General features: G+C 48.5%; 2 protein-coding genes across 2 annotated transcripts in view; both read left to right on the forward strand.

Moving 5' to 3' along the window:
* LOC311183687 (calpain-9-like) overlaps window positions 1-27473 on the forward strand; it is a gene marked incomplete at both ends in the record, with an annotated part of 157990 nt that overhangs the window by 100394 nt on the left and 30123 nt on the right. The window contains 5 exon segments of the mRNA XM_084253231.1: window positions 4043-4100; window positions 5309-5417; window positions 6476-6590; window positions 6943-7021; window positions 8833-8949. Of these exon segments, the coding sequence (XP_084109357.1) occupies window positions 4043-4100; window positions 5309-5417; window positions 6476-6590; window positions 6943-7021; window positions 8833-8949 (478 nt within the window).
* Window positions 25757-27473, forward strand: part of LOC311183590 (calpain-9-like) — a gene marked incomplete at both ends in the record, with an annotated part of 28367 nt that continues 26650 nt past the window's right edge. Inside the window, one exon of the mRNA XM_084253141.1 lies at window positions 25757-25951. Coding sequence (XP_084109267.1) covers window positions 25757-25951 — 195 coding nt within the window. The remainder of the gene's footprint in view (window positions 25952-27473) is intronic.

Below are 27473 nucleotides of genomic sequence, written 5' to 3' on the forward strand. Positions count from 1 at the left end.
ATCCTCTCACCCCCACACCTCTGGCCTGTACCCCAATTCTTGTATGCATAAATAAATAAATCTTCCCCCCCAAAAAAGAAAAGAAATAAAAAGAATTTATTGTCCTACATAACTGACAAGTCCAGAGGAGCAGAGTGGGCTTCACGCACAGATCGATCAGTGATATGCTTGTGATAATCTGTTCTGCTCACATTGCTCTGTTGACTTCTCGCTCAGACTATTTCACTTTACAGGGATGGGAGGGCAGCCAGCTCCCCAGCCCTCATTCACTGACCTGCTCAGCAAGAAGTCCTAAGGGTTATCAAACAAAAGCCCTTAACTTCCCTCTAACTGGGGATTCCTTAAGCCTGTATGCCTGGTGAATGCTGCTGACTGGACTTGCAGAAGTCTTGGTTCTTTCTCTCCAGCAACAGAGAAGCAATGCAATCTTTGATTTTTAAAACTCTGCTGCAAAGTCTTTCTCCAGTCTTCTCTCAGATACTGATATACACTGAGGATGAATTGACCAGTATCCATTCACATGAAAGAACCCTATGCGAGATCCGTGCAGATCAGCAACTCCTGTGGCTGAGCCCATCTTTAACCCTTCATGTTCTCTGTCCGTTAGGGGGGTGAGGTCAAAGGTAACTCCATTTTCAGTGGATGTACAATAGTGATTAATGGAAGGTGATATTGAACATAAAAATGCAGCGTATAATCTGCTGTGATAGTGAATATCATGCACAGTGTACCATCTGCTGTGATATCACAAGTATCAGTAGCAGACACAAGTAGCTCAGTCACAGAAAAGCCACCTTCAGTTCAATTTCCCTTGGCTTCATCCTCACTGGAGACTCCTAAACTATAATGAAAAGCTCTGAAAGGGTTATGTTGTGGAGGCCCAGGGGGTGAGGAGGTAAAGGGGACTGTCCTGGTTTCATCTTAATGTTTGATTATTTTTTTCCCTTTGAATTTCCTTTAATTTGTCTTTGGAAATTCTTCGGGATTTAATCTGTAAAACTGAATTCATCCAGGGCCTCCCGTGGTGGCGCAGGAGCAGTCGGCGAGGATTCCACATGCCACGGCTCAACAGTGTCCTCCCGCGATGAGGCTGTTTGCTCCCTGCTCTGACTCTGGTGAATTCTCTGAACCTCCTGCGCTTCTGACTGTACCCAGTGCTTGTATATATAAAATAAACAAATCTTTAAAAAAACAAACTGAATTCTTCCAGATATATTAGTATTTGACAGCTGAAGCCTGCTCCTCCTCTCATCTGACTACTTCCCAAATGATGCGGTTCCCCTATATGTGTGGGCAGCAAAGTAAACCTGCTGTCACGGTTCTCCTGATTCGTCCACCTGTGAGCAGAGAAACACACGCTCCCAGTGGGCTCAGGGGTTCAAATCCATGGGGGAAGGTCTAAGGGTGAAGAATCCAGCTTCAAAAGTGATGTTGTTGGTTCCACCTCAACTTGCTCTATAAGCTTTTAAAAGTTTCCCACAAATGATTAACCCTCAACGAGCTGAGTGTCTTCTTTCACAATCCAGAATTGCCAAGTTCTGCTTGGAGTGATGACCACATGGTCTTCCTCTAACTTTCATGCTGAGCAAGGTCTGAGTGACGAGTGGAGAGGGAGGTCCGTGCCTGGAGGCTGCACACCCTGTGAAATGCAGCCACAGAAGAGGAAGGCTTCTATGGTACAGAACCTTCCAGCACCTCTGAACCCTGTAGCTCTGCAGTGTCTAATGGGGAAGTGAATCTATGATTATCAACATGGTTTTTGTGCCCACAGGGACATGGATGGAAATGTAGACATTGCCCTTCCTCAGCTGAGCCTTCTTGAGCTACTGTGGAGGGTGGGATTAGCGAGTGCTCTGGAAATTTCCGTCAGACCATAACATCACTTAAAATTCCAAAGTTTAAGGAGTGGTTACCATTATGCAAGGAAGTACCTTGATTTTAACCTCTTGGAGAACAAAAGTGACCTTTCTTCCACCAGAACTGCCCACTCCCTCTGTTTCCTGAGAGGTTACTGATGGTTTTTAGGTGGATGGAAACTCTTTTAAAAGTATGCAATTTCAGAAAAGCAACTGACAAAACAAAAATGGGAGAAGCAGGTAGAATTTTTGACTGTGGGCTTGGGGAACACATCAGTTCTCCCTGATGTTGTCTGTTGGGAGAGAGGTCGGGGCTGCTTTTATATTTGTCCAAGGGTTGTAAGGCTTCCAAGAGATGCTGGTGTGACCAGAACATCTGACATCCCCATCTCGAGCAGTGACCAGTTTTTAGGAAGGACTTTCTTCTCCTTGCTGCCCTCTCTGGTATGCAGCTCATGAGCAGACCCGAAACAAAACATCCAAAACCTTTACTGACATTTTGCCATGCACCCGGCCCAGTACTCTGTACTAGAAAGATCCTGCCTATAAAGATTTACCACCTACTGTGACAAATGATGAAGCAGGGAATGATAGTCAGGTGGTGCAGTATGCCCTGGAAGAAGGGGAGGGTGATGGCAGCCCTGGATGGACCAGGCCTCTGCCAGGAATCAATTTTCCAAAAGTCCTCTCATCTGTCGGGTGAGGAGGGCACCACCAGTCCCAGGAAGTCCTTCCAGATGTTTCTTCTAAAGAGTCCTCACAAGGAGAGGAAACTCTCATTCCTAATGCTACTGGCTGTGGCCAGTCCTGGGCACCACCCAGCACAGGCATGTGAGGCTGCCATGGAGGTCCTGGCCTCTCCCCCAGCGGGCGGCACCACTTACTGCCCAGGGCTCGCCTTTCCTGCTTTTTCTTTGGAAACTAAATGTCCATTTCTCTCTTGTGGCTCCCAAGCAAGTTCCTCTGGTTCATTTTTAGCCTCAGAAGCCAACTTTGCCTGCTCGGGAGACAGGAGGAGCAGCAGTTCCGGGCCATGTTTGAATAAATCACTGGTGAGGTAGGGCTGCCCGTGCCCTCGATGCCCTGCAGGACCGAGGGGTCTGGCCTCCCCCTCCAAGGATGAGGGGACCTTCCCAGAGACGGACCCAGAGGCAGGCAGGAGCTGGCGGGGAGAAAGCAGCCCTGTTCTCTTGAGAAGGGCTGAGGACGGCCTCCTCCTCACAGCTCACACTCCAGACTGCACTGATGGGGCCACCGCACCCAGCGGAGCCCAGCCAGGCCCAGAAACTTTATGTGGGAACTACAGGAAGCCTTAGGAGGGGGTTCCTTTGACCTCTGCCCAGAAATTGGCACCTTCATCCTGCTCTCTCTGCTCTGCTGAAGGTGGTGTTGTCAGGACAGTTACTGTGATGCCACCAATGCATGCCCGCATTTTGCCACTTAACAGAGATGTGGCCAGGTTTGGCAGTTGTGGATCAGGCAACTTGGAGCATCTGTGCCCTGCTTTCTGCCCTTTCCCTGCCTGTTCCCACCCTCTCAGCTTCTCAGCTTGCTCTTTGGAGACCCTGGCTGTTTGGGGGTCGGGGGAGTGGGGGACTTCCCTGTCCTGCCCAGGCTTCCAATGCCCTTGATACTGCTCTAGGTGTGTTCCCTTGAAACCTCTCAGCTGGTAGTTGTAAATAATATTGTCGTAGGTCTAAGACTCTGTATTTCTCTCAAGCTTCTGAGCGCAGCCGGTGCTGAGATTTAGTGGGATTTACTGGACCATCTAGGTCAATGGTTCTGCAATTCATCCCCAGAGCTTTGATAAATAATCAATGAAGCATACTCCCGGTTGTCCTGAGCAAAGTGGGATAAGCCCCAGTATGGGCATTCTTGAAGCTCTCCTGGTGCTCTTGCTGTGACAGAGGCTTGGACACTCAGATCCCAGTGTCCTCTGACACAGGAGCCATTTAGGGAGCTTGGGCTCAGGGCTGGGGAAAGCATGCTTGGGCTGGCCTGACTTACCTCCCTCCCTTGGTGGCTGGAAGGTCCCAGAGATGTGAGCAGTCTGCGGCCAACAATGCAGGGCACCGGGAAAGCAACAGGGTGCTGAGGGATGGACTAGCTCTCAAATTAAGCTCATCATTGAAAGAAACTGTAAGAAGATACTGAGTCACAAACAGCAATTGTCTCCACTTCAACAGGACATGGAGGTGACAGCAGAAAAACCCAAATATGTTTTAGATGCTGTGCTGCAAAAGAGTCAGTGTTCCCACCCACCACCCCTCAGAAATCCCCAGGGCTCCCATGGAATAGTGGACACATGATGGGCACCCATCTTGGTTCTGCTCTGCTCCCCAGGCTCCCTGCTCCAGGACTGATTTCAGGCAGCTTTAAAAATAGATTTGTGGCTTCTTTCCTGATTCCAAAAATGATGCAGGTTTGCAGGAGGAAATTCTTTAAAATGCAGAAAAGATTATGACAAAGATAAAAATCACTAGTAATCTCAACACCCACAAATAACTCTTGTTAACTTGTGTGTCTGCGAGCAAGTGTCCGTTTATCATATGTTCAGTTTGATCTCTGTGTGTGGAAGGATGGATGGATGGGTGGGAGGTAGATAGATAGATAGATAGATAAAGAGACAGACACTTTTACTCTAACAGCTTTGAGGTGTAATTCACATACATACAGTATACCCATTTAAGCACACAAACCAATTGTTCTTAGTTATTCACAGAATTATGCAATCATCATCACAATCAATTTTGAGAGCATTTCAACACTCTGAAAAGAAACCCTGCACCCATTTGCCTTCTCCACTTGCTCCATCCCCTGGCAACCACTAGTATACTCTCTGTCTCTATAGATTTGCCTGTTCTGGACTTTTCTTATAAAAGGAATTGTGTAATATGTGGTTCTTTTGTATCTGGCTTCTTTTACTTAGCATGACATTTTCAAGGTTCATCCATGTTGTCACATGTAATATACAAGATAATATTCACTCATATGACATGTTTGTTGTGTGGACATGTATTTTCATGTCTCTTGGGAATATGGTTAAAAGAATTGCTCAAATTCAGAGTAATTTTGTAGCTAATGTTTTAAGGAACTGCTTGACCATTTTCCAAAGCATTTCTTTTACATTTCCATTAGCAGTGTATGAATGTTCAAATTTCTCCAATAATCTTAACACTTTTGTAGAATGAATTTTTATGAACATTTCCCCCAGATCATTAAATATGCTTAAAAATTTGTAAAGACTGGGTAATAATCCATCATAGGAACATAACCCAGCTTATTGTTGAGAACCTTCCATTGGTCCTTTCTAGAACTTCTAATTTTTGCTATTATAAATAACCTAATAATTAAAGTCTTCATTTGCAATTCTTTGCTTAGAAATCAGAAAATGAGGGCCTCCCTGGGGGCACAGGCAGTTGAGCGCCTCTCTTTGGGGGATGTTTCTGAAGATGTTACTAGATCCAGGGTCCAGCCATGTGCAGCTCGAAGGCCAAAGCTCGAGAGACGAGAGCTGGTGGAAGGAAATCAGGTTTCATCAGGAGCCAGCGACCTGAAGAGGTGATGGGCTATTTTCTCAAAGGCCATCTCTGACCTCTAAAGGTGCAGGGGCTGTGGGGCAGGTGGATGAGCATGTGCTACCTGCTATGGAATTTGCCACCTCGGTCCCAACTCGTTTTCCTTAAGTCAGTTCAGGGTTGGTGATGCCGGCAAAAGTTCTTCATCTCACTCTCAGTTGGGTTTGTCTTCAGGACCAGAGCAAGGACGAGGAACTTTTAGTAACCGGGCTGGTGACAACACCTCATTCTGGAGTTACTCCTGCTCCTCTCCTCACCACCTGCTCCTCATTCTTGAGGGGTGATGAGCAAGGCCTTTCTTCTGGGCCTGCTTCCCACCAAGAGCAGGGGCAGTGATTTGGGGCCCAAATATGAGATAGAACTGATTGTCACAGCGTTGTAAGCCCAATTTTTTATACCATTGAGTGACAATTATTCGGAAGTTTTAATGTCCTCAGCCTGTGGGAGAAAAAGGGAACTAAGCAATTCAGGGCACAAGGGTCCAAGATGAAAAGAAGGTGAAAAGTAGGTGAGGCACAAAGAAATAGGGACTTGGCTGAAGGTTATTGGCTCATTACGGGCACTTCATAATGATGAATGAAGAAGCTTCTCCTCAGATACTTGCAGATTTGAATTTCCCTCGGTGCTGCCCTCCCCCACTGGAGAACCCCTTCTCTCTCTGCATCTCAGTTCCCAGCTGGCCCTGGAGCTCAGCCCAGGTTGTTTGCATTTGCTGCATCTGTAAGGACCAGCCTCAAAGAGAAGAGTTTAGATAAGTTTGTTTTCCTTTTGTGCTCTTTAGGGTCTGAAATCAATTTAACTTTCCGCCTCACTTCCAAAAGGACTTGGGAATCTTACCGCCACTTTGGGGTCCCATCCCAGGAAATGAAGAGGGGTGTGCTGGTGGGGGTGCTTGGGTGTTTCATCTTCAGGTGTACTCCCTGTCTGACCCCGACCTTGTGCCTTCTCTAGAGATTCCTGGTTTAATAATTGAACCATCTCCCTAGAAGGCCGAATCCATGTCACCCATGCCCGTCACACTGCCCGGCTCTGAATTCTCAGGTTGAAACATACTTGCTGCTTCTTCCTTAACTCACTCCTGACACAGACCAGCGGCAACGGGAAGCTGGAGTTTGATGAATTCAACGTGTTCTGGGACAAACTGAAGAAGTGGACTGTACTAATCCTGCCGTGCTTGGCCCCGAGGGGACTGTACAAACCTAGAGCAGAAGGGGCTTTTAAAGATCATGGTGTTGCAGGCAACAGGATTAATTTTCAGAAAAGGCACAAGAGAACAAATCATGATGAAATTCCAGGAGGGCTTGTGATACTTCTGGAGGCACCATGGTGCTTCCACCCCGAGGGAAAGCCGAAGGAAGCAACCTCCTTTGCAGGGCCCAACACGGCCCTTCCCTCTTTGGGCCCTGGTGAGGACTCTGCCCTCCACACTGGCCGCCCCCCACTACTGCACAGGTGGGTGTCCCCTCCCCGGGGCCCTCCTCCTCCATGCCTCTGCTCTCCTCCCCCAGAACCTTTTCCGTCAATTCCACACTGACAAATCCAGCACCATGTCCTCCTACGAGCTGCGGATCGCCCTGAAAGCTGCAGGTAACAAAAGCCCGGGGCCGGGTGCAGGCTGCCTGTGTGTCAGGTGCTGCCTGCAGACACCGCTTGCTTTGCTCTGGACTCCAGGAGGTGGCGGGTTTTTGACCTGAGCAGATGCCTCTTAAGGGCAGAGCCGGATGTCAGACCCAGAACTCGCTCAGTCACTTCAGGGCCCACATTTTAAATCACTGTGCAATGTTGGCAGGATTTTTAAAAATATATCCACAGAAGATGAACTTAGTCTGACCCCCAGAGGCCTCTGAGCCTCGGACCAAGTTTTCTGCCCAAGCAGAGTTCCGTGGGACCCTTCGGCGGCAAGCCACAGTGCTGCCAGGCCTCTGATCTGCTTTCAGAGGGTGAGGGTTACGCACACCAGGGCACACCTGGGCTGTGGTTTGCAGGCAGCGGGCGCTCACAGACTCACACACTCACACTCTGCCATCGGCGGCCCTTCCCCGGTTTGCTCACCAGCAGGCTGAATCCTAACCGGATGATTTATACATAGTTCGTCCACTGCTCCCGGCAGGAAGGATGGGTTTGGGGTGCCTCTGGCTATGCCACGGCCATGGCAGGCTGAGCCTCTGGGGCTCCACTGTCCTTTGCAACCCACAGCCCCCACCAGGCTGTGTGGTGCCTCTCACAGAGCATGTTTCGTGGAAATGGCCCCTGGCCTCTGCCGACACCTGTGCTCTCGTTCCCTCCCAGGTAACCAAGCACCTGGAAAGCTCATCAGCTTTCAGGTCTAAAGGGACAGAATTTACAAAATCAGGACCATTTGGGTCCTATGTGAGGGAGAAGACAAGAGATGAGTTTTAAGTGTGAGAAACAGTTGAGATGAGCCTGGTTTTCTAGGGATTGGTGACCTGTTTCCAGAGGAAGAAACCCTGTAGTAGAGGACACAATATTTACCTTCTGAGAGGGATGTGACCAAGTCTTTCCCATTTTGGGAAAGTCTTTCCCATTCTGATCTGGGGAGAGAACGGGGTCGCCCTCCCCACCTTGTCCCCAGCGAGTGCAGCTGCTGCACTCTGGGCACCCACCGTGCAGGCTCCCAAAACTACTCAGGGGTGGGTCTTCTCTGTGTGGAGCTGGACTGAGCAGACAGGGAGACCCTGGCTGCACTTCTAAGCAGTACTTTGTACATTTCCTGGTCAGGGAGTGTGTAGGTTAAAATAAAATATAAGCGGGGGAAATCACTCCTAAGGAAATTGGTTAGAAATCAAAGCATTAACTATTGGCTCTAGAAGGAATTTTACTTGGGGAAACCCCTTATTCCACCAGTGAGGAAACCCAAGCAAAGCCCACCCCCCACCTGCCTGAGCAGCACCCACCTTGCCTGCAGGCCTGTGACCCAACTGGTGTTCTCCCTCCCCCAGAAATGTGTGTGAATGAAGCCTGCACCTTGTCATTCACTCTGGGCAGCGGCATCTCTTGAGAAACAGGTTTCTAGAGCCCCCAAATCTTTGGGTCCAAATGCCACTGAGAAATGTTCACTTACTGTGGGTTTTGTGGCTGGAACCCCCAGATGCCCAGAGGAGCAGCTGGAGGGGAGCTCAGGCAGGGAACTAGCGGGAGGCTGGGGGAGAACGTGAGTGGGTCTCATTGACAGCAAGACCCAATTTCATTGAAGTCCTGGCACAGCCGCCTCCCTCCTGGACACAGTCCACCCGCTGCATTCAAACCCAGGACAGCAGCCTCCACTGGACAGGGGGGTGCCTTTTGTTAGTTCACCATAGGCAGACTGGGCACGCCCCGGAGGTGAACCCCTTGGGGCTCAGCCACAGTGGCCAGTGTCTTCGCTTGCTTCCCCATAGCATTCCAGCTGAGCAACCACCTCCTGCAGCTGATGGTCCTCAGGTGCGCAGACGAGGAGCTCCAGCTGGGCTTCCATGACTTCCTCAACTGCCTGGTGCGGCTGGAGAATGCCGGCCGTGAGTATCCGCTGGGGCTGCCGGACCCTGACCACGGGACACTCTCCACCTTCAGTCACCTTCTGGGAGCATGTAGGAGGCAACACGCCAACAATTATAGCAAAGACGGGCCCCAGGGCTGTGGGCTCATCTATGTCACTGTAGGGTAAGGTAAAAGGTATCAGGCTTTTCTGCCCTCCCGCCATCAGGATAGATGACGGAACCCTGCGGTCCTGAGCGCATGCCTGATGGCAGGCACCTGGAGTAAGGTGTGGGCATGCGTAGGGGGGTCCACCTGAGCTAAGAGACGGGTTTATAAGGGTGGTGCAGCAGAGCGCGGTGTGGTGGTAGTGCGGTGTCGAGGGTGGAGGAGTGGAGTGTATGGAGGAGCGCGGCAACTACAAACCACGGCGAAGAGCATGTGGCTGCTAGAACCGCTCATAAACCTACCCGGAATGGGTTGGTTGCTTTACACAGGCGGACTCCAGAGGCCTGGCATTATTTGTCACAAACCCACGTGTGATCTTTCAGTCCAAGTCCATCAGGCCTCTCCCTGCCATCAGCACTGGCGAGCTCCAAATCGCGGTCCTCTCTTCCCCGACGATGATTCTTGCTGCCTCAGGGTCGTTGGCTGGTCCTCTCGGGCATCTCCTCCATGCGAGGTCTCGACTCGCAGCTCCCAGAACTTGTCCATCTCCTGTGCCGCCATGATGCCTCCAGCATCGTCACAGGCAAACAGTGTTACTCCTTAGTCCTTCCAGGTCTTCAGAAGGCTCCATACCCGTCTGCATGGATCATCTTGCTGACTTATGCCAATTGTAAGGGCAGGACTGGCCACGGGGCAGGTTTTCTGATCCAGCAGACCAGGTAAAGGAGGAGTCAGAGTCCTCAGTGGTTTTTGCAGGTCTTTCATTGGGATTACCAGGTACACAGCAGGCAGGGGTGCTGGGGGGCCGGGAGGCTGGCAGTCCTCCCAGCCCCCAGCAAATCCTCACTCTATCTGGGCTCTCCGGTGATCTCTGCTGCTGCTTCTCTCTCGGCTTCTGTTCTTGGCTTCTACTGGCATCCCCGTGATGCTGCCCTTAAAAGCACAGTCTTTTATGGTGAATCCCATCTACCTATGCCCACACCCTATTCCAGGTGCCCGCCATCAGGCATGCATTCAGGACCGCAAGGATCCATCATCTATTCTGATGGCGGGAGGGCAGAAAAGCCTGACACTTTTCCTTACCCTACAGTCCACCCCCTCAGGGTTTTCTGCCATATAGTCTTTATATGTACAATTTTCTTAGCCAACATAAACAATGCAGCCATGGCCCACAAAAGCAAATACATTACAATATAACAACAAAATACAACAGAACACAAATAAATCCAGGCAGGGCACCAACCTAGTGGCAAAAGACAATTATTGGTACCAGCAGATGAGCCACCAAATCTGCTGCCAAAGGCACTGCTCATATAAGGAAGGGGAACCACTCACGGCATCTACTGTAACATGCCAGAAGCCATCAGGCTTCCTGGCCTTCTCTGGCTATAGCCTTGGCTACAAGCCACGCACAGCATCCACCCCCAGGATGCACTCACTCCTGGATTGGGGATTCTCTACTCTTTGGGGGTAATCACCCAACACTCAGGGTTTCTGTCTGCTGTCACCCCAAATTTCGGCTTTCATAGCCACCAATGTGACTCGCAGACCCCTGCACCCAGGCCAACCCACTGCACAAGCACATGGGTCGGGAATCCTTGGATACCGCAGGCCACATTCCCCACCCGTCCCCCAGGGATGGGTTCCTCAGCTCCTCACCCTCACTTGACAATGAGCAGAGCATCACCCACAGGTGATTTTACGAGACTCACAGGACTTCAGCATACTCAGGCTGCTTAACAGCTGCTTAGGGCTTCTCAACTTAGCATCAGCACCAGCTTTTGCCTTCTCAGTTGGCTTTTCTCCTCTGCCTGGCTGCTGGGCATACACAGGCTGCTTTTGGCCATCAAGGCCCACTGGCCACCCCCAGATTCCCAAAAAAAATAAGCTGCTAAGGTCCTCCGCCTTCTGGCGGGACTTTCAGTCCAAGTTCATCAGTCCAAGTCCATTAGTCCAAGTCTGTTGGCGAAAGATCACACGTGGGTTTGTGACAAATAATGCCAGGGCTCTGGAGTCCGCCTGTGTAAAGCAACCCACCCATTCCGGGCAGGTTTATGAGCGGTTCTAGCAGCCACATGCTCTTCGCTGTGGTTTGTAGTCGCCGCGCTCCTCCGTACACTCCACTCCTCCACCCTCGACACCGCACTACCACCACACCGCACTCTGCGGCACCACCCTTATAAACCCGTCTCTTAGCTCAGGTGGACCCATCTACGCATGCCCACACCCTACTCCAGGTGCCCGCCATCAGGCATGCGCTCAGGACCGCAGGGTTCCGTCATCTATCCTGATGGCGGGAGGGCAGAAAAGCCTGATACCTTTTACCTTACCCTACAGTGACGTATATGGCGAGCTGAGGCGCCATCATTTGTAAGTCTTCTCTGCACAGCATTTGTTACAACAATCATTTTCTCCACATCCCAGCCCCTTTGTGCAGGATGACAGGGTGGGGGTGAGGTTGGGTTTCACACTCATATCTGAGCAACTGTCCAATTTCTGGTCAAATCCTGTCATAGCACAGAGAGTCAGAAGAGTCTCTCCCCCCCTCTCTCTTCCTCACTTCTTTTTCCCACCTTTCTGTATTATAAATCCCAGACACCTACCCTGTTATTGCAAAGAGAATTTGCGACCCCTGGAAGAGAGAGAGATTATGTGTGACTGGTCTTTAGAGTTTGCAGCCTATGGCCATTCATACCACACTGCCCCTCACAGACAGGGCTGTGACAGAGTTGAAGCTGAATGACAAATGCCCGAGTCTGCAGCTCTAGACTCCTGTGCACCCCCAGAGGAGCTTCCCAGCTGCAAAGGAAGGGCCCCTTGGTGCTGGGGAGAGAATGAAACCTGCTGCAGGAGCTACCCCAGCAATGACCGCTCTCTCATTCTCTCCCCTCAGGGGTGTTCCAGGCTCTCAGCACAAAAAAACAAGGAGTTCATTCATCTTAACATCAGTGAGGTATGGCCAAGTCAGGCCTTTGGCTCAGGGATGCAGCCAGGGGTAGGCAGACAACCTATGCTCCGCACATCTGCTGATTACACGATTGTCCATGAGGGCTGACATTTAGCCATAAGGGTAATTAACCATAATAAAATTGCTAATGTTTTTGAGGTACTGTTCACTTAACAGTCAACATAATCTTTACAAAAGTCCTGTGAGCTAAGGTCTAATGCTATACGGATTTTGCAGAGGTAGAAATTGAGGCATGTAGAGATTTATCACCTGGAACAGAGTGAGCAAACTCTGCCTTCTTGTCTTTCTGCCAAATCAGCTCCTCGGCCTGCCTGCCTTCTAGCTCCAATTTGATTGCTGCCCCCTGCTTGCTCACATCATCTGTGGGTTGCGTGATTCTTGGGTATATGCCCATGTACACAAGCACATACACCTCTACCTCAAAAACCCTGAGAAATATACAGTGTTTTCCAGTTACAAGGACACAGCAGAGGGAGATGACAGAGGGAGTGTGTGGTTCAGAGTTTCAGGGGCCTGGAAGATACGTCCTGGTGGGGCTCACCTTTTCCCTGCTGCCCAGAATGTGGTCTGCAAATGGCATATGGGCATATGGGGAGCTGATTGGAATGCAGAGCAACAACATAGTGATTACAGTCAACAGTGCCATGATCTACACCTCCAAGCTGTTAAAAGACTAGGTCTAAATTGTTCTTGCACAAAAAATAAATGACAATTCTGTGATGCATAAGGGAACCAGAACCACAGTGGCCACCAAACTCTAGTATGAAAATGGGCGGAACCAACAAGTTGTCGCTTTCAGTATACACAGTGTTGCATGTCAATTACATCTCAATAAAATAAGAGAATTAAATAAAACAAACACTACAGGGGAGATATGAAGTCCCAGACCTCTTCCATCAGGTCTTGTTTTAGCTGGGTCCCCAGTGACTCTGAAATGTCCTGCAGTTTGAGGATGCTGGTGAGACAAGCGTCTCCCAAATGTAGAGTAGAAGCTGTGGGGTGATTAATTGTTCCCATGGTGTTTGCTTCCCAATTTTTCCTTCTCTCCCTGTCTCACCACGCAGCTCTACTCTCCCTAACAGCCTGCACCCCTCCCCCATGTCTCAGGTCTTTCTCCCCCCACCCGATTTCCCTCCTACCTTCCCAAATTCAGTAGCAGCTTTGGACTTGGGTACCGTTTTACTGACTTGTCCCAGTGGAAATTTGATGACAGTGTGTAGTAGATGGGGGATGGACACTCTCCTTTTGCTGATTTTGGTCACTCCATCTGCTTTGTTCCTCAGTTTCACCATTTGTGGAAAGAGATCTAGGCCTTCACCTCATACCAAAACTTTGGTTATCAATATCGTGTGCAATTTGGCAGCTTATTATATTGACTCCTCACTACTTTTCTTACATGTGTGTCTCAGATGCCTGACTACATTATAATGTCAATGAGAACAGAACCTGGTCATTTTTCATTTCTAGTATTCACTTCTACCTTTAGCATGTGCCACAATGCAGTGAATGTAGCTCTCTGAGTGATAACTGTAAAAAATAACACCCCAGTGTTTCAAAAAAAAGGACATACTCCAACTAATTCCTTATGAGAACAAGTGTGACCCAAACCCACTTTTATTTCTCACTGACTTCAGAGTTTACCACTAACATGCACGAAGGGAGCGTGACAGTTGCTGCCTGTCCATGCGGCAACAGGGGGGAAGGGAGGGTTGTCTTTCAACAACAACGTGTCTCTCAAAGACCCAAGAGCAGAGAGGAAGCTTTCCATTGTTTCAGGTTCAAGTGGCCGTTTCCAACCCAACGTCCGCTGGCGTGAGGACTGCTGAATGCTGTGTCCCTGTCCCCTTCGCCTCAACACACCGAAGTCCTCTGGCAGGTTCTTGCCCTCATCCCATAGTTATTTACCAACATAACTGGAAAAATCTTTGCATCCTCTCCTTTCATGCTATGCTTGCTCGACTCTGATTGTCCATCAGCATCACAAGGGGAGATTTTACAACCCAGTGCCCTGGCCATGCCCCAGTCCAATAAATCCAAATACCTAGAGATAGGACCCGAGCATTGCTATTTTTTTTTATTCCCCTGTGAGTCCAGAGTGCAGCAAAGCCATTGTCCTGAATGCAGCCTCCCCTCCACCTTGAAAGCAGCCGGTCCCAGCCTGAGTTGGCCTCACCTGCAGTTTTTCTGCCAAAAGAATCCAGCAGCCTTCCAGAGGGCAGAGAGGAGAGAAAACCTATTATGCTCTTGCAGCCCCCATGCTGTATTCAGAATGCTGGTGGGAAGGAGGCGGGATGGGGTCAGGACATAGATGAGGAGGAACTCTGTGCTACTTCAGAGGCTTGCTTCCCTTTCTGCAGCCCCTCCATAATGGAAGATCACCTCTCTCCTCCAGCTGAGGGCACTCCTCCTTAAAGCAGAAAAGGCACCTTATTTTGCTGCCCACGGTGCCTCAGGCACTCTCTGCTTCTATGGGGAGAAAGCAGGTTTGTTCTCTCTCACCATCCGTGCTGGACTTGACTTCACCCAGCAAAACTTAAAGTGCTGATATGTCCAATTGAGTTAGAAGTCCGTGTTTGCGGGCAAAAGGGTCAGATGTAGGTGCTCCTGTAGCATAAACTGGTAGAGAAGTAGAATAAAAACCAGCCAAGAATAACCAGCCAAGAATAACCAGCCCTTCTCTCTCTCTCTCCCTTGATCTCTCACTTCCCAGTTCATCACTTGACAATGAATATTTGAAGCCTCCCTGGCAGGGGTGCAGCCACTCCAGCTGAGACTCTACTTGGGTCATGACCTTCAGAATGTCTCCTGGTATTGAGTCATCATGCTCAGGGCTCTTTCCTCTTCCCTTGCCCAATCTTGTCCTCCCCACCCCTCACCCAACAACATCTGGACCTCAGAAGCATGAAATGGACTCAGCTATGCTCTCTGATTTTATGCTACTTCATTGCAAAACAACTGCCCCAGGTGGCTGGTGACACCGATGCCTTCCATCCAGTTTCAAGCATCGCTAGCAATTCCTCCCTTTACATCCCCATCTCCTCTCACTATTCGTCATTCAAAGTGCAGCTCCGTGCGCAGAACCCTGGCTTTGGTGTAACTGCAATCACAGTTCTCATGCATCCTGCAAGGACATGGTTTTATAAATGCATGTGGCCTGAAGTGAGAAGGAAAGGCAGGTAGTCATAATTAGGCATTTTCAGCATCAAATGTATGTTTCCCTCCTGAGGCAAACATCAGAGAATTCGGGATGCTTTCTTAATAGGAGGAGGATCAAAACAAGGGGGGGTGGGAATTGTCATGGGACTATAACCAAGATGAAAATGCATACATTGTGCAAAAATGAAAAATGATATAAAAATATATAAAATAAAATAAAAATGCTCAAAAAAAAAAAGAGTACAACAACATGAAATCTCACCCTCCTCTTCTGAGAACTGGTAAATTAGACAGTCTCTGCCCAGTCCAGAAGCTCTTTGTGTCCAAAACTTATGGGTAAAAAGAGCCAAGTGCAATGTTATTCCTCCTCAAGAAGTCCAGATTCATATCAGACTTGATCTCCTTCATCTCCACCATCATGGGGAAGAACAGGGCGGAGAAGCCTTGCTCTAGCTCCCTGGCACAGGAAAATCCTTCTGATGTAGAATAGTGGAAGTAACATAATATATGGCTCAACATATATTAGGTCTTGGGCCTCTCTGGTGTTGCAAGGGATTAAGAGGCAACCTATAAAGCTAACTGCAGAACCTGCAGCACGCGTTCAATCCCCGGCCAGGGTGCTACCCATGTGGCACAGCAGACCTCTCCTGTCTCACCTGCTGCTCCCCTCAGCAGTGTATTTCAGTCAGTCTCCCTGTTCTGTTCGCTGCTGCACCTCCCCCTGCAGTGACCTTTAGGGCTAACCGTCCCTAGGTCCGGCTGGGCAACCAGCACGCAGGGGGAGAACAGCAAAACCCTACCTGCTGCCCTGACCACCCTGCACGCTTCTCTCAACCCTGAGGTGGCCTCATCGTCTACTGCTGTGCTGGTCAGCGGCAGTTCGCTACTCTTATCTCTGGTGAATCCTCTCACCGCCACCCACCTTGCACCTCTGGCCTATACCCCAGTTCTTGTATGCATAAAAATAAAATAAATCTTTTTTTAAAAAATAAATGTTAGGTCTTATTTTCTAATTAGCACTATGTATCTTGCTAGCCCCACACCCAACCTCCTCTATCAGGCTCTCTCACTCTTGGTCACACTTGTGGTGGATAAGGATGAACAGAGGGGTGAACAGAGAATGAGGGAGGAAGAATGGCTGGGAGGAAGACCAAATTAAAAGTGGAGCATCATCAGAATACTATGTCCTTACTCATGGCCAAAGCATCAAGGCATTATGGTCTTCTCCAAAGCCTTCCCTCACCCAGAATGAATGCAGGGTACAAGTATTCTGTGATAACTATATTATCTAGTTTCTGTGCTTGATATTTTACTTGTTGGAGTTGTCTAACTTTGTTAAAAGACATAAGATTATATAAAGCAAATGTTATGATACTATATTATTGTGGTTATAAACTATATAGCTATATGTCGATGACACAAAGGAGTGGGGTAGGAAATGAAATATATACATAAATGAATAAAGTTAGTATTTAATGGAATAAATGGTATAAATTAATGTACATATTTAATCTGTAGAGCAATCACTAAGAATACAACAACAATACAAAAAAGCTCCCCTAAAAAAAATTGTTTAGCAAAAAAGCACAAAGCGGCATCTATTTTTTTAATGAGTTTTCAAAAATAAAGTGGCAGGCCTAAATCTAACCATCTCCATAATTATATTAAATATAAATAGACTAAACACTATAATCTAAAGGCAATTATTTTCAGACTATAAAAAAGCAAGAGTCAATAGATACTATCTACAAGAGAGACATATTTCATGAAATAAGATACAAATGATGAAAAGGGTTTCATGCATATAGTCACAATAAGAGTCAAGGTGGCTATACTACTATCAGGCAAGATAGACTTTAAGATAAAAAAAATGTTACTAGAGACAAAGAGGGGCATTTCATCATGATAAAAGGTAAACGCATTAGGAAGATAGAACAATTGTAAATGTAATAGTACCTAATAGCAGAGTCTCAAAATTTAGGAAGCAAAAATGAAGAGAATTGAAAGACAAAATAAACAATTTAACAATTACAGTTGAATACTCCACTTTCAGTAGTTGATAGAACTACCCTGTAGATTGTCATTCAATATTCAGACAATCATACAATTTGGTTTCCTCATCCCCCTAAGACACATCTTAAAACAACCCAAACCGAATCTCCAAGGGCTCATGAGCTAGCTGAGGAGCTATTTGAAGCCAATGCCATCCACTTTCTGTTGGAGCAAAAATCGGATGAAGATGTTGAAGCCTCAGTTGGAGGAAGTGCAGTTCTTCCCAATCTTCAGAGTCTATGATTTCATTAAAAAACCTAAAAAGTATTCTCATAATAGTCTATGTGACTGAGGAAATTTTAAAAGCAATCTTCTCTTCTGCTGACATTTTGAAGTGAAATGAGCTGGAAGCCTAAGGGTGGTGTTCCTCGTGGGATGGCAGGTTGCAGTGTGGACACCCCCTCTGTGAGCAGTGCCTGTTCACCTGGGCCAGCTCCACTCAGAAGGGTGACCCAACTTTCTGGGATGAAAGCTGCACAATGGGAGACACAGTGAAACGTGTGTATTTGATAGCAGTGCTTGACACATTGTAAGTCCTTGGGAAAAGACAATATAGAAGGAAAAAAATCTCTAATAGCACCCGAGTGGCCGTGGGCCACAGCCAAGAACATCACACCTCCAGCCTGTTCCCTGGGGTGGCAGAGGTGACTCCCCCAGGCGTCTCCCCACAGGCCTGTTCCCAGACACAACAGTTGCAGCCCTGCGGTCACATCTAAAGAGCCTGCACCCAACTCAGGGAGTGAAAATCTTTCCTCACAAGTCCTTACACTAAGTCCCTCAGGCCTCAACAGGTGGGAGCCATGGGCCTACATGGGAAAGGCGGAAACTTCTCCCGGCTGCTTTCTCTGTCCTGTCAGTGCAGGTGCGCTGAGGGGCAGGGATTCAGAAAGTGCCAGTCATGTGGCCTGTTGGCAGGAGTGCTGAGGTTATTGGTGCCAGCTCAGTTCAGTGCACTGGATCATTTGTGATAACAAAGCACCGTTGTGCTGAGAGCCAAGACCTCCTGCCAAGTACCAGTTGGAGGGCTGTGTCCGTGCTGGCACTGCGGTGAATCAACAGTAGGCTGTGCTTGCTACTGAGGCCCGCCTGGAGCATTTTCTCAGCCCACAGTGCCTTTCTGATGGGAGAAGGGGCTGGGGAAATGAAAGTGGGACTAGGGGGAGAAAGGGGTGGAGAAGTATGAGGAGAAAGGGGGATGGGGAGGCAGAAAGAAAGAGACAGAGGGATGTCGAGGGAGAGAAAGACTCCCCTGGATGCCTGAATGACACTTGAAGATGGAAGAACTTAGCCCAGGGATGTGCCTGAGGATTATCCGTACATCACCACGGATCTCTGCTGGGGGAAAGAGTCACTCTCTTGCCTAACCATCGTTAGGTAACTGAGCCATATGAAACAAATACACAATCATATTATGGAAATGACACTGGATGCAGTCCAGAAACTAGTATTCTCGTCTGGAATTTACCTCCAACCAGTAGGTGACCTTAACCCCGTCACTTCACCTGCTGGGGCTGCCTTGCCCTGGGCACTTATATGGCTGCTTCCTTAACTCCGGACCTCGAAGGCAAGGCAAGCCCTGGCTCCACGGGTCGGAGACAAGCAGAGGTGGGCCCGACAAGCCTCAGAACTCACTGATGTGATTCCTAAGAGGGTTCTGAGAAGAAGGAGACCGTCTACAGGATTCTCTAGGCATGTCAAGTCCTGGCTGCTAAAAACACTTTGTAGACAGTCCTTCCTTTCAGCATCTCAACACACAAAGCTCCTGTGTCTTCTAAACTCACTAGAACTCAACTTACCCATTGGGTTTCAATTTTCCTTATGATGGTCCTTCTGGAAGCGGAAAATGTCCAAAGTTATGTTGAAATTGATAGTAAAGGGGAAGGCAATGACACGACTGCTGCAGTGAAAGTCCCATTAGCTACACATTCCAACCCACGTGCAATAAGCCACTTTGATTTCCCTCATCACTTGCAAATTGTCCTTTTGTCTGATGGAGTCAGGCTGGCCTTTACACTATCAAGGCTGCATGCGAAGAGTCGGGGGCTGCTGGAGACCAGCTCCAGGTAGATGTCGTGTCATGGGTCCCCGAAAGGAGAGCACTGTGTCAGCGAAAAGTTGGGGGGCTGAGGGGATGTGGGGTGAGGCAGACACAGTCACTCTTCTATTGGTGCATGTCTCTCCTACTGAGGGTCTCAGCGGGTCTTTATACAGGAAGGTGGAGCAGTAAGATTACATCAGCATAAGCATTGAAGCAGAACAAAGACAATCAATACATGTTTTCTCATGAACATCTAGAGACTCCCTTGTTCTCCTATCAAAAGGGCATTTCTTTGGTTACCTTAAAAAACATCAGGGACAATTAGTTTCCTAAGTACAGCTCATTTTCTAACATGATCAATTATTTAAGACAGCACAACATTTGGTGACAATTAAGCACTCTATTGACCTTTCCTAGTTTCAGAGTGGGCGTGAAAGTCCTATTCTATATTTTATTACTAAAATCAGCCTATGTCCTTAGCACTCAATTAACTTGGCTAATTTATCAATTACTTCAAAGTAGCCTAAGCAACTCATCAAATCTATGTTAGTTCTACTGAAATCTCTTAACTAGAAATACCTAATCTCCACGTGGCTTGTGAACTACTGACCTTTCGCATACACCAGGGAATGTACTGCTGCCACAAACACATGCCCCCTGTGTTAGGCTAAGGTTTGCAAGCACAGCTGGTTCACGGCAGTTCTCAGAGCCAAAACCTTTCTTTCCTGTGTATACCTTTCAGCATTTTTTACTTTCTTTGATAATGATTCATTCATAAGAACAATAACCCTCTTCTCCGGAGTACAGGAAATCCCCTCTTCTCGGGAGTTCCCCCAATGCCCGGAACTTGTCAAGAGACAGCCTGGGTAGCTGTTTCTGCCGAAGAAGGCCCACTTAGAGTATCAGATTAGTCACATTCAGAAACAGAAGTGTGAATATGGTTGCTGGAAACAGAGGGGAAAGAGGGATGGACAGTTACTGCTTAACAGCTAGGGTTTCATAGGGGAGGTGCCCAGCTCGCCTCTTCTACACCCTTATAACCAAATTACACCTAAGCCAAGGCAGCAGGCTGCGTGCCCATGGAGAGGCTGGGGGTCAACAAGATGTGGTCTGTCCACACAACAGAAAACTATTCAGCCACGTGGAGAGACAAACTATTGCCAATGACAACCAAATGCACGGAATTGGAGGGACTCCTATTGTAACAGGGTGGTCCCCAGGAAAAGGGGAGGTTCCAGGTTCTCTGCCCCAGACCAGGAGAGAGGAGCTGTGCAGGGAGGAGGGGAAGCTGCAGAGGAGACTGGAGGAGGAAGGAAGCAGGATGGAAACAAGGGAAAGTCTGGAGGAGGTACATGGAGCAGAGAGACACGTGAAGAGGCTGCTCTTGCTTCCTGGTCTTGGACAGGTTGAAACAGCTGGGGGTGGGAGACCTGGGGTGCAGTGACAGGGTAGCTTTTTGTAAAAAAAAAAAATTTATTTATTTATACAAGAACCAGTGTATAAGCCTGATGTGCAGGAGGGTGAGAGGATTCACCAGAGACAGAGTGGGGAACAGAAGAGGCTGACGGACTGAGATACACTGCTGAGGGGAGCAGCAGGTGAGACAGGAGAGGTCTGCTCGCCATGTGGGTCCCTCGCAGGATGGCCAGGATTGAACTGGCACTGCAGAGGCTGTGGACAGCTTCACAGTGCGGCGCTCAACTGCCTACACCACCAAGGAGGCCCCAACAGTGGCAGCTTTTATCTTGATTTGGATGTTGCTGTTTTCCTCCCAGACTTGTCTGCCTTTTGCTGACCCTTTCCTATGGGTCCCCACCAGGGCGTGCCTTAGACTGAGGCAAGCTCTCAAGCCCCCAATACACAGAGGGAAAAGGAGGCCCATAGCCACTTCTCAGAGGAGACCCCATTGCTGGAGACATGTGCAGACACTGGACATCATTATTATTGGAAGAATAAAATGAAACTCAGGGATGAGCCTAAGCGTTGTGAGATGGTCCAAGAAAGAACATTCCATGGCTCCCAATATGCAGCAGCAGGTGGTCCCAATTGACAAGAGCTGAGCTAAAGAAGCTACCAGGTGGGGCCACTGAGCAGACCCCACGCACCTCCCAGTGTGAAGACAGGGGTCGGTAACAAGGATGCCAAGCCCAGAAGGACAGGAGGGGCCACCAACCCCGTCCGCCAGGTAAGAACCCACCTGGCAGACCTGTCCAGTCTCCCTGCTGCTCCCCTCAGCAGTGTATTCAGGCAGTTTGCCTGTTCTGCTGAAGACTAGCTTTAGGCAAAATGTTGGGTCAGATGTCCCTGAAAGGATGCGAAGGCCTAGGCCAAACTTTCTTAAGGGCTGAAGAGAAGGGGAGTGAGGCAGACACAAAACACTCTTATCTGGTGTAAGCTTCTCCTGCTGAGGGTCTCAGAGTGTCTTTATTTATACATTAAGGCAAGCGATGGGATTACATCATCATATGCATAGAAACAAAACAAAACAAACAGTACATTCCTTTCCCATAGACATTTTGTGGCCTACGTGCTTTTAAGAAAAGAAACAACCTTAAAAGTTAATAGATAATGGTTTCAGGTCTTATGTCTAGTTCTTTAATCCATTTTGAGTTGGTTTTTGTATATGGTGTGAGGTAGTAGTCAAGCTTCATTCTTTTGCATGTAGCAACCCAGTTTTCCCAGCACCATTTATTGAACAAACTTTCTTTGCTCCAATGCATATTCTTTGCTCCTTTGTCAAAGATTAGTTGACCATAAATCTGTGGGTTTATTTCTGGATTTTCTATTCGATTCCATTAGTCTGTGTGTCTGTTCTTGTTCCAATACCATGCAGTTTTAATGATTATGGCTTTGTAGTAGAGTTTGAAGTCTGAGAGTGTGATGCCTCCATTCCCTTCTCTTTTTTTAGGAGAGCTTTGGCTATTCGGGGTTTTTGGTGATTCCATATGAATTTCATCAATAATTGTTCTATTTCTTTGAAGAATGACATTGAAATTTTGATTGGAATAGCATTGAATCTGTATATTGCTTTTGGTAGGATGGCCATTTTAATAATGTTTATTCTTCCAATCCATGAGCAGGGGATGTCTTTCCATTTCTTTGTGTCTTCTTCTATTTCTTTTAACAGTGTTTTATAGTTTTCTTTGTATAGGTCCTTTACCTCTTTTGTTAGATTTATTCCCAAATACTAGACATAAGACCTGAAACCATAAAATACATAGAAGGAAATATAGGTGAAACACTACATAATATGCACATCAAAGACATCTTTACAGACACATCACCCAAAGCAGTGATAGTGAAGGCAAAGATAAACAGCTGGGACTACATCAAATTAAAGAGCTTCTGCACAGCAAAAGAGACAATAACAAAAACAAAGAGAAACCCCACCAACTGGGAGAACATTTTTGCACCCAACACTAATGATAAAGGACTGATCACAAAAATCTGCAAAGAGCTGATGAGACTCAACACAAACAAAGAAAATAATCCAGTCAAAAAATGGGCAGAAGAGCTAAAAAGAAACTTCTCTGAAGAGGAAATGCAAATGGCCAACAGGCATATGAAAAAATGTTCAGCATCACTTGTAATCAGGGAAATGCAAATCAAAACTACCATGAGATACCATTTTACACCAGTGAGAATGCCACATATTAAAAAAACTAGCAACAACAAATGTTGGCGAGGGTGTGGAGAAAAAGGAACTCTCCTGCACTGCTGGTGGGAGTGCAAACTGGTCCAACCACTATGGAGAGCTGTGTGGAGATTTCTGGACCCACTAAACATAGAGTTTCCATATGATCCAGCCATTCCACTCCTAGGTATTTACCCAAAGGACACAGAAACATCAATTCCAAAGAACACCTGCACCCCTATGTTTATAGCAGCACTGTTTACAATAGCTAAGCTTTGGAAACAGCCCAAATGCCCAAAAATGGATGACTGGATCAAGAAGATGTGGTACATATATACCATGGAATATTACTCAGCATTCAAAAAAGATAAACACATGCAATTTGCAGCCACATGGATGGCGCTGGAAGAGATCATGCTCAGCGAAATAAGCCAGAAAGAAAAAGAAAAATACCGGATGGTCTCACTCATAGCAGGAATCTAGAAAACTTAAATAAGGGACCAGGAAAATGAATAACTATAAGAAAGTGAAAATCAAAATCAACAAAAAACTATGAACCAGAGACACTTTTTGGGGCGTGGGGGGCGGGAGGGGCGGGATTGGGGTCAAAATGGGGGGTTGCAATTGTATGGGGAATATAAAAATAAAATTTATATAGAAAAAAGTTAATAGATAATTCAAACAGAGAAAAAGTCCAAGCAGCTGCTTGTTGAGACTGGGGGCAGCTCCCACCGATCTGCTGCAGTGGGTTTACACTATTTATTTTAATAAAAACATTTTAGTCATATTATAGTCATATAGTCTCATACAGTTATATTTACTCATTTTTTATTACTTTAACAATTGTGAATGAATTTTGAATACTATTATTTGGAAATACATTATTTATTTATTTATTTGTTTATTTTCTTAAAAGGAACAAATGGCAAAACTCTAGTGGGGGAAACCTTTAGTGGGAGGAACCTAGTCTCCTCCCCAAATAATTAACAGGAAAGCTTGAAGCATTTCTTTTTCCAATTATAAGATCATATCACGTTATCTTTTACTTGTCTTTGAGTATTTAATTTCATCTCTTAACAATTTTAGCCAAGTTTGGGCTGGAAATTTGGGCTGGAAAGTAATTTGGATTTTGGAATAGTTTTATAATTAGGAGCTGACACCCCCGCAAGGTCAGCACTGGCTCTGGAATTAATTTTTGACTTTTGAAAAATTATTTCATCATCTGAAGAACTCTGATCACTTTCCCCAATATTGCAGGCTATTTTATCTTTTACTTTTGGTTTTGCACATCTCGTTTTGCCTCCTGCGAAGCAAAAATGATCTATCTGTTCAGGCAAATGTTTTGTTAATCTGAGGCTGTCAGCTGAGGACTCTTTGATGTCTTCCAGAGACACCGACAGCCGTAATTGTCTAAGTTTTTTATATATCTTTTCTAATTCAGACCCTTGGTCTAGCATGTCTTGTAACAGTCCCCATAGCGAAAAGGGAAACCGCATCAACAGGGACTTTTTTGGGTTCGTGGAGAGGGCAGCTAGGCCCTTCAGCTCTGTTCCCCTCCCACACTCTCTGGTGAATCCTACCTCCCCCCACCCGCACCCCCTCCTCTGGTCTACACCCCAGTGCTATACACAAATAAATAAATCTTTTTAAAAAATGAAAAGAAAAGACCCCCACAGGGGCACACACTGAACCCATCGGGCTTGTGACAACGTGGAGCAGGGACAGGACCAGTTGCAAAAGAGAAAAGTCCATCAGATGGAAGAAGAGGATATCGCCCAGTTGGAGAACCGTTGAGAGTTGAAATGGCCGGGGATTGGATTCTAACGTGGGAAGGCACATGGTTTATTTGGGGGCGATGAGCTGGGTCCCTGGAATATTCTGGTTAAATGCAAAATGGAGGGTTGTGATGAGAACACGCGGGGTGCTGCAGGGAGGGTCACTATTCGGTGGGGCAGGCTCTGAGAGTGAGACGGGCGCACCTGAGCTGCTGGGAAAGTCTCCCGCGCGTTTGCAGTCACCTGAGCATCAGTCACTTTCCCAAGGCCTCTCCCCAAACACAGACAAGACACCACGACCCTTTGTGGAGCGAAGCCCTGAGCAGATCCAGGGCACGCACCGTCGTGGGGCTGAGTGAGCAGGAGTCTGTGGGGCACAGCAGCTGCTTCAGCTCGGGCACCAGGGCCCTGCGGCAATCACCTTGGCCCTGCCCACGGGGGGTGTTGGGGCAGGTGAGGGCGCACACCTGGGAGTGCCAGGGCGGAGCAGATAAGCGTACCTGGCTCTCTACAGTGAAGTTGCCCCTGCTCTATGTCAAGTTAGGTGGTGTGTGAGGATTGTGTGAGCCCTGATCACATGATAGGTACCTCAATGACTCACACCACCCAGATACAGATGACAATTCTCCACTTAAAGACACGATCCCAGTTCCCGCAGAGCTCTCCCTGACCAGCGAACACTGCCTGCCACCTCCTGGACCCATGTGGCTCCTGGCGCTCCATCCTCATCCCGCATCCTCCAGCTCCCGCGGGTCTCCTCAGGGCATTAGGCAGAGGGTGCTGGGTGCTGCCTTGCCCAGAATAGGCCCCGCCCCTCAGCTCCCCTGAGTCTGCAGAGGCCCTGGAGGGAGGAGGGCTCTCTCTGCAGTTTATCATCAGGGCGAGCCCCATCCCCCATCCGGCCTGACAGGGAAATTCCCAGGCAAACCATTAGACCAAGAGCCACTCAACACAGGAACCCTGAGCTGGTTCCCTCTTGACTCGCCCACACACCTTGCGCCTCCCTGCCATTCACAGACCCCGAGCCCTCCTGCCAGCTGGGGAGCAGCCAGCAGCCATGCCTTCCCTCGACCAGGCCCCAGCTCCCAAGGACGCTCGCATCATCCATTCCTCAGGCCAGAGCTTCGAGCAGTTGAGGCAGGAGTGCCTGCGGAAGGGCACGCTGTTTGAGGACCCAGACTTCCCGGCCAACAGCTCCTCTCTCTACTACAGCAAGGAGCCCAAGAGCCCCGTCCTGTGGAAACGGCCGGGGGTGAGTGCAGCCAGAGGTGGGGGTGGCAGGCAGGGGGCTTGCAAGGAGGATCCAAGGACCCAGGGGAAGGCAGCAGGAGAGGAGGGACAGGAGGGGAGGCAGAGCACAAACCCCATCCAGGCCATCTTCCCAGGGGAGGCCATGCAGAGTGATGGCTGGAATGATGCAGGGATCACACAACAGCTGGCAGGGCTGGGGGTGCCCTAGGGGGACTCCAGGGCATCTGCTGCATCCAGCCCCCAGCAGTCTGACTCCCGTGGAGGTCAGGACTCGAGTCTGACAGTGTCTTGGTAGTCAGGGAGTGGAGGTCACGGCTATTCAGGATGAGTTGGGCCAGTCCCAGGCAACAGGTCCCCCCCAAGGGGAGAGGGTGGGGGGCAGCCCCAGCCCCCACTCCAGGAGGGTGTTCACCTGGCTGATGTATGTAAAGTGCTCAGCAGCTTCTGCTCAGAGCCAGGGGTGCTCAGTGTTGACGGGGCTCATGAAGCAAGTGTGCAGTGTCGCCATGATGGGGGTGCATAGGAAGCAAGGGGCTGCCCAACACATCCTGTTTTCCCTTCCCGCAGTACCCATGAGCCAGTGTCCATGCCCCCCCACCCCTAACAATTGGAGGTGATGGTCCCAAGGGCCATGAGCTGCTGCCTGGGACAAGGAGTCAGTATTTCCTGTGCTGGGTTAGTCAGGGCTCAGCCTCTGACTGGGTGCTGCTGGCTGCCTGCCCTCGGGTGGGGACCCGCCTGGGAGAGCCCCCGGGGTGGGCTGTGACGGCAAGGAACGGAGTGCAGAGAGGGCCGGGACGCAGGTGAGACCCTGCACCCATCTGTCCAGGGACTGTGGTCACACCAGTCACACCGCTGACTCCCCACACCTCAGTCTCCTCCCTGTGAAGCTGAGACACTAGTGCCCACGGCAGACACGGCGCCCTGCTGCGGTTACTGGCATCAACATCATTTGCTCTGCATCTCACCTTCTGAAAGGCACTGGGTGCCCCATGTCTGCCTTCATGCTGTCTCCTTTCATGAAAATAATGAAGATGTGTTAAATACACAGCCTGTCTACTTAAGACACACACACGATTCTGGAACTTCAGGGCAGAGTTCAAGGAACACATGAGTTCTTTATACAGTGGTAAGCTCTTTGTTGGTATTTCCTGATGGAGGGTGTGTGTGTGTGTGTGTGTGTGTGTGTGCGCGCGAGTGTGTACTGACCTATTTACCAGTCCACCTGAATCATGTCTAAACGGCTTCTGGTCATCTAGTATTTTCCTAAACCTGACAAGGCTATCACTGAGTGCCTCAGGCTTTCTCCTGAGAAATTCTAGTTACTTCCTTCCCTCCTGCTGGCCTCCCTGCCTCCACTTTCACCCAATCAAGTAACCACCCCGCCGCCTGTTGGGCTCATGCCATCCCTTGCTTCAGTGCCCTCTCTGGGGTCAGCACTGCGTAGCAACGAGGCATGGATTCCCCCAAAGGCCTCGTCCTACCACATCCTCCCCTTGTCCCGCCACCACAACACACTGTGA

This window comes from Talpa europaea (genome assembly GCF_964194135.1).
Source record: "Talpa europaea genome assembly, chromosome: 14".
NCBI lineage: Eukaryota > Metazoa > Chordata > Mammalia > Eulipotyphla > Talpidae > Talpa > Talpa europaea.